Here is an 8,409-nt window from a genome sequence, read left to right on the forward strand (position 1 = left end):
TTATTTATTAGAATGTAATAGAGATATAACAACATTTTTATTTCTTTTCCACGGTACTATGAAACATTTATTTTTAATAGTACCCTTAAGAGGCCATTGCTTCAGACCGGAAAGTTTAGATACAAGGTAAATCCCAACTAGTTGTGATTTGCAAGGGTGAGTATACAAATCTTCCACGACAGTAAAATATTGTCCTATTATGACTAAAGAATTAGTTATTCTATTAAAGGCAATATTTCTAAGTACAACTATAGTTCCGTCATGGGTCAACAAACAATTGTCTCTTCTATCCTCAGCTATTAAGGTAAAACCGAATCCTACAATTTTGCTATATTGTGGGTCGCCACAATCAGATAAAAGAGGACCATTTTCATGAAGCGACTCTTGCAAAATGGCAAACTTATTTTTTCTTATATTTTTTTTGTTGATATCTATATTATGTATTTCCACATATCGGCGGTGTAATTGAGCTAATATATGTTGAGGTTTACGTATGAGACTTTTAATTGTTTGAAGAAAATTTTCAAAACGAAAGACAGAGAAAGAATCAAGTGGTCCATGTTTGCGAACGTCATTTGCTAAATGTAAAAGAGCATGAACATTAAAAGACACATTTTCTTCACCGTATAATATAGTAAACGTTTCATTGAAATTTTTTAATAGTTTATCAGCATAAATAATCATTTCTTCGCTGGCATTTTCCATGCACAAAATCCTCAAAGCTACATGTAAGACTAAAAAATTTAAATATATATCTTTATCTAAAAGTCCTTGCAAAACTATGGGCCCTGTATATAAAAGCAATTGTCTGAATTCGGTTGCCTTGTAATATTTTAAGTCTTCTAAAGATCTCGGTTTACGCGAAAATTCTAAACTTGCAGACATATTCATTGAATTTTCTAATCTATCTGAGATTCTTTTTTTAGTTTGGTGACTAAGTTTGTAATAATTATTTCCAGTTGTCCATAAAGTGAATAACTTTTTAGTAACTCCTATACAAACAACATGCATATAATCTAGAACTACATCTCGAACAAAATCGATATGTGGAATAAATTGCAATATATTATTACTGTTTTGAAAGTCAATAACAGTTTTTAAATTAGCATTTGTGCCAGGAAAACATACTCTATTTTTCACATATTTGCCGTGAATAAAACACTTTAAGCAACTGTCATAACCAGTATGGCCTTTAGTAGAGAGTAAAAAAGATTTTGCAGGAGCATCTGCACTTATACACTGTAGTCTCACAGGCAAAAATTTATTATTTATTTGTAGACCGTTATTAATAAGATAAATAATCTCATTGACAAATTCTTCTAAAAATAAATTTATGTCATTTGGTTTTTTATTTCCACAATAAGCTTCTACCATTATTTCACCTGGTATTCCTGCAACACTTATTAAAATTGGCCAAAGTTGTTGACCTGAAGATTTAAATAATGGCAAGCCATCAATATTTAAAGTTAAATTAACATTTTCAATATTATGTTTTGATAATACTCGAACTAATTCATTTACAAGTCTTTTATGATAATACTCCCCTGGAGGTACAATTTTAAGTTGAGTAGATTTAGGTGTACCTAAGATGGTACGAATAGCTGAAGGAAATATAGTTCTAAAACATTTATGTTTCCTTATGTCTTTCAATAATGCATCAGCATGCGTCATAGGTATATTTAAAGTTTTACACCATGTAGCCAAATGCGATGGAGTAAAATCATTGTCCACTTCATTTTCAATTGCATCACAAATATTAATGTCATCAACAACGTTATTTGTTATACTGCTATCACTATTAAATTCATCTCTTTCATTATTATCATCATTAAGTTCATCTCTTTCATTATTATCATCTATGATTTTCATATTATAAAATGTGTTATTGTTGTTTTCACAATTTTTACAAGTTTCATTGTTTCTATCACTTTCATTATTGTCTTTTTGGAATTTGACTCTCTTGGCTCTTTCCATAGGATACGGATAATTTTCTAGTTTTCTCATACGGCAGCGAAAATATTTTTTTGAAAGTTCGCTCACCAATTTTCTGCTTCTCACAGTTTGTGACATTATGGGACTAAAAACATTGTATAATAATGTGTATATGTAAAAGTATTTCATATCAACAAAATAAAAAAAAGTAAAAAGAAATATTTTTTAACAATTTCTAGGTTAGGTTAGATTAAATAATGTATGAGGACACAGAGAGGACACTTGCCAAAAGATTAAAGAGTAATAAAGCAAGAAAAAAAATATAATGCGTGAAAAATAAAAAGTATAAGGGCCAGTTTCACCAACGTCGATTAACTGTAACCTTCGATTAAACTCACTCTTCATCTCTTTCTAACTGTCCCCCTAGAAAGAGACGAAGAGTGAGTTTAATCGAAGGTTACAGTTAATCGGAGATGGTGAAACCGGCCCTAATTATATAAAAGCATAGAAAACAGTTACTTACATGTTTGGTGTGTTCTTCCACACTTTCTTATTCTTAACTGTTGAATGCGGGCGCGTGTGCCCTCCACGTGTGTCTCACGGTAGGATTGCTTCGCAAGAACGTGGTCGAGAAACTTTGCTTTTCCTCTCACTTTATTTATTGAAACAGCCGCAGTGAACCGATTCCGCTTATACAGTCACAGAAACGCGTAACAGATTTCGTATAACGCACACAAGAAAAAATATCGAACTCGCCGCGATGTTACGCCTTGAGTCTCGCAGAGCTATCTGAGGGGAAGAGCGCGCGGAGGGGAACAAGATCGGACCGGCACGCAGCGCGCGCGAATCAGCGACCGATACCGAGCGCGCCCGAATATCCGCGAACCGAGCGTCACGGAAGAATGCACGTTGCGCACACGTGATTTGATCGAGGGAGACAGACAGTAATATGCGACATATTTAGTGTACCGAACATTAACCTTTATAGATTTCGTCACTCTGATTAGCGAAATTGCCAAAACTAAATAACATAAATAAATTGCCAAAACTAAATAACATACCTAAATTCTTTTGTACGTCGCGGCAACGTGTAAAAGACGTAACTACGCGCACGCGCGCGTGTATTCTTTTGTACGTCGCGGCAACGTGTAAAAGACGTAACTACGCCCATGCGCGCGTGTGGCTTTTTAACCTAAATTCTTTTGTACGTCGCGGCAACGTGTAAAAGACGTAACTTATTTTTTTGCGACTTTGTGACCAATATAGCACGTTTCTTTTACGTCTAGTGCCGGCAGGGAAGGTAAAAATGCAGTTTAGTGACATTCTTAGCGATACTTCAATACAATAATAGATTCCTTTTTATTTTCAGTGACACATCAGTTTCCATAACTTTGACATAAAAAGCGTATCATAGTGTTTTTTGCAAAATGTCCGTCAGTGCTGTGAAAGAAGTCATTTACAATGCGAATTGCTGTTTCTGCATTCTTAAGGCAATTTGCTGCTTAATATTGTGTGATACGGTTTGTATACTCACATCATGAGACCTAATAAAAGTTTTGTTGTATATATAAACTCTAATGCTATTTATTAACATTATTCAACATCTATTTCAGATATAATAGAACTGAGAGCGACATATTCTATGCATATGTAACAGTTTGGAGCAGACCTGTAATCAAGCAGCAAAAAAGAATTCATTAACAAAGCACGAGATTCTTTTAAGCGAGAGTATATTATTATTGTCTCCGCTATCAGAATCCTGTGAAATGTTATGAAAATTTCAACGCTCATTCATTTCTCTTTTGGACTTTCTGGGATATAAGTTTTTTACTGTCAAAGCATATTTTGCAATGTCATTTATCGTCCAGTGCAAATAATATAAAATATGCATTATGATTCAATGTGTTACATATAAAAAGCAACACCATGTATTAATTGTATCGTAGAATTAAAAGCTTACGTTGTATAATATTTGTACTTACATATGCGTGTGTACGTTTCTTAGGAAATTATCTGAATGTATACCATGTGTAGAATTTATACAATCCTACACACATATATTACTTAAATATGAGTATTGTAATGTAAATAAGATCTGAAATAAGCATTTAATAGTGTCAATAAATAACAAAATATAATAGAATTTCATATACAGAATAACTTTATTAGTAATTTCTACTAAAGTTGTTCAGTATATATTCTAAGATATTTTGCTGCTTAACAACATTATTTAACGCCTATTTCAGATATCTTGTATGCGTATGTGTGCGCTTATGTATATTGGAATACTTATATATTTATGTAATATATGTATGTGTAGCATTTAAGATATTTTCATAAGAAACGTATACACGCATATGTTAGTAAAAGTATCACATAACTTAAACTATTAATTCTATGTTATAATATTTCATATTATTCATATATTTCATTTCATTCTATATTTCATACATGGTGTTGCCTTGTTCCTACGTGACACATTAAATCGTACTACATACTTTGTATTGCTTGTACTGCACAGTAAATGGAATTGTAAAGTATGCTTTGACAGTAAAAGACTTATATCCCAAAAAGTCCAAAAGAGAAATGAAGGAGTGTTGAGATTTTCATAACATTTCACAGGATTCTAATAGCGGAGACAATAATAATATACTCTCGCTTAAAAGAATCTCGTGCTTTGTTAATGAATTCTTTTTTGGTGGTTGATAACAGGTCTGCTCTCCAAACTATTGCATATGCATAGAATATGTCGCTCTCAGTTCTATTATATCTGAAATAAATGTTGAATAATGTTAAATTAATAAATAAAATATTAGAGTTTATATATACAATAGAAGTTTTTTATCAGGTCTCATGAGATGAGTATACAAACCGTATCACAAAGTATTAAGCAAATTGCCTTAAGAATGCAGAAACAGCAATTTGCATTGTTAAAGACCTCTTTCACAGCGTTGACGGAGATTTTGCAAGAAATACCATGATACGCTGTTTATGCCAAAGTTATGGAAATTGATGTGTTACTGAAAATTAGAAAGATCTATTGTATTGGAGCATCGTTAAGAATGTCACTAAACTGCATTTTGTCTTGTTAAGAAATATTTAAATAAACGATACTTACTGAAATAGTGATGTATCTAATTAATGTTCCAAGAAGAATTGTTCTAATTAATGTTCCAGACGACAGTTACAATAACTTTAATTGTCCCTGATATGTCCTTTTTCTTTATGATTACATTACTCCGTCTCCTTTACGAAGGGTCATTGCAAGGATACTTCGTCCGGAAAAGAAGATATGGAAAATTTGCAAATAAGTATGCCTGTGCAAAAATAATAATAAAGTGTTACTTATATATATTAATAATTATTATTATTACCTCGCGATGACATTACGAGAGGTTAGAAATACCGGTCTGTCATAACCGAAATTAATCGTTTTGCAAGCCATTGTATTTCTATTTGTATTTTTGCCTGGCGTGTGCTCTCTGTAAATAATCAATAATTTTATTGTAACAGTTTGTAAATTTACCTAGCGTACTGTTATGACAAATTTCCTAACCTATCATCGCGTACTGTCATCGCGTGGAAATAATTGATTTATTATTATTTTACAGAGTCATACTTAACTGTATATCTTCACATCTTTTCCGTACGAAGTGTTATTGCAATGACACCTCGCAACAAACACAGGGTAATGTAAGCAGAGAAAAAGAACATATCAGAGACAATTAAATTTATTGTAACTGTCATCTGGAACAAATTCTTCTTGGAACATTTATTAGATACATCACTATTTCAGTAAGTATCGTTTATTTAAATATTTCTTAACAAGACAAAAATGCAGTTTAATGACTTTCTTAGTGATACTCAAATACAATAGATATTTCTTATTTTCAGTGACACATCAATTTCCATAACTTTGGCATAAATAGCGTATCATGGTGCAAAGTCTCCGTCAATATGCTGTGAAAGAAGTCTTTTACAATGCAAATTGCTGTTTCGGCATCCTTGGCAATTTGCTGCTTAATACTTTGTGATACGGTTTGTATACTCGTCTCATGAGACCTGATAGAAGTTTTATTGTATATATAAACTCTAATATTTTATTTATTAATTTAACATTATTCAACATCTATTTTAGATATAATGGAACTGAGAGCGACATATTCTATGCATATGCAATAGTTTGGAGAGCAGACCTGTTATCAACCGCCAAAAAAGAATTCATTAACAAAACACGAGATTCTTTTAAGCGAGAGTATATTATTAATGTCTCCGCTATTAGAATCCTGTGAAATGTTATGAAAATCTCAACACTCATTCATTTCTCTTTTGTACTTTCCAGGATATAAGTCTTTTACTGTCAAAGCATACTTTACAATTCCATTTACTGCGCAGTACAAGCAATATAAAGTATGTAGTATGATTTAATGTGTCACGTAAGAACAAGGCAACACTATGTATGTGTTATATCCGCGTTTATATTACGCGCGCACGGTCTTATACGTGCGCGATTGTGAACGCGTCGTCCGCCTATCGGGCGACGCTACGCAGCCGAATGCCGCCGAAGGCAACCGAGTCGAGTCGAGCCGGTCGAGAAGGACCCGACAACTGCGCCCATTACGCACTAACCATCCCGAGCGTATACACGTGTGTTCAGTGTTTCCGAATAAAGAACATTCGAGAATTACGTATTCGAGTACATTCATTAACGGTGTTACCCGCATGGGTTTTCCTACATTCCCACTTTCACGTTGTGAATATATATATAAACTACATATACAATAAGTGGCGACGAGGACTAAATTCGCTCACGCGAGCCATGCAAGAAGCGACGAGAACATTCGTGCAAAAACGTCGCAAATCGTGATTACAATGCTACGATCTTACAATCAAGTGAAACACGTGTATTAGTGTGTCGACAAAAAGAGACACAGACAAATCACGCGTCGGGAACGTCGCGAAAATTCGAAGCGACGAATTCAAAGACATTATTTGCAAGTGCGAGAAAATTGCATCAGCCACGTGCCACCATACCAGAAGCAAGATGGCCATAATTCCATCTACATTTACAATCGAACCATTCGATCCAGCAGTAATTGCGTGGACAAGATGGATGAAACGTCTTGAAGGGGCATTTGCTATTTTCGAGGTACCGGCAGAAAGAAAGGTACCGTATCTATTACACTACGTGGGGCCTACCGCATTTAATGTCCTGGCGGATCACCTCGCGCCAGAGGACCCGTATAGAAAAACGTACAAGGAAATCTCAGAGAAATTTGAGGAATTCTACGAACCAAAGCCACTGGAAGTAGCGGAAAACTTCAAATTGATGCAGAGGAAGCAGCAAGACGGAGAATCAATCCAGGATTTTATAGCAGCTCTACAAAAACTCTCCTTGAATTGCAAATTAGGGGATTACGCTAAAATAGCTTTAAGGAATATCTTCATCTACGGCCTACGAAACATAAGAACTCAGAACCGTTTACTGGAGATTGCAGACCTGAATCTGGATAAGGCAGTACAAATTGCAACAACCATGGAACTCTCGGAGAAGGGGACCAAACAACTTCGAGGGGAGGAAACGGTTGCAGCCGTTGGAACCATCCCGAAGAAGAGTACATACAGTAAAGATAAGTTTAAGAAATCCGAACGTAATAAATTCCAGAAGCAGAATAGAAATAATGACGTACATGCGAATAAAGAAAATACACAGTATCGGGGAAATATTGTTACATGTTTTCGATGCGGAAAGAATCATTACGCGTCCGCGTGTAAAATGGATTGAAGTATTAAATGTTTAAAGTGCGGAAAAGCCGGTCACATTAAAAAAGTTTGCAAGTCAAGCACATTTTCTACGAATACAATTAATTTAGATAATTCAAAAAGTGAAATACTTACTGTAGAACATACAAACTTTCGAGAAAAAATTTACGTTACATTAGACGTTAATAGTAAGAAAATACAGTTCGAAATAGACAGCGGTGCGGCTGTTACATTAATGTCAAAACGCGACGCGAAAAGATATTTTTCAGGCGAGCACTTACATAAAACTCAGTTAGAATTAAGTTCATATTGTAAAACTCAGATTAAGGTTATTGGTTACATTACAGTGACGGTAAGGAACGGTGAAACTTTACGCAAATTAAATTTGTACATTACTACGGAAAACCGCGAACCTTTATTAGGTAGAGAATGGATATTGCAAATGAAAGAACATTCAAGAATTGAAAATTTTCTAGAAGAATTACATTCAATACATACAATTCAAGCAACGGATAAACAACAATTACAATCACTTTTACGTGAATTCGAAAATATTACAAATCCTACTATCGCAAAAATTTCAAATATTCAAGCCAAATTAAAACTTAGGGATAAAGCAAAGCCAGTATTTTGTAAAGCCCGAGGGGTACCATTCAGACTACGTGACAAAATTGAAGAAGAGTTAAATAAACTTACAAATGAAGGAATTCTAGA

At 34.0% G+C, this 8,409-nt stretch overlaps 1 protein-coding gene across 1 annotated transcript; it reads left to right on the top strand.

The window, feature by feature from the left end:
* The first annotated feature begins 6,976 nt into the window (after positions 1–6,976).
* LOC139785022 (uncharacterized) lies at positions 6,977–7,717 on the top strand. Its single transcript, XM_071724195.1, has one exon. The coding sequence runs from the start codon at positions 6,977–6,979 to the stop codon at positions 7,715–7,717; it is 741 nt and encodes a 246-aa protein (XP_071580296.1).
* Positions 7,718–8,409: the final 692 nt, after the last annotated feature.

The sequence above is a fragment of the Temnothorax nylanderi genome, unplaced genomic scaffold, assembly GCF_030848795.1.
Source record: "Temnothorax nylanderi isolate EJ_2023f unplaced genomic scaffold, tnyl_v1.0 TNYL_tig0725_pilon, whole genome shotgun sequence".
NCBI lineage: Eukaryota > Metazoa > Arthropoda > Insecta > Hymenoptera > Formicidae > Temnothorax > Temnothorax nylanderi.

Coding starts and splice junctions, on each gene's coding strand:
- LOC139785022 (XM_071724195.1), top strand. CDS start 6,977: ATGGCCATAATTCCATCTACATTTACAATCGAACCATTCGATCCAGCA.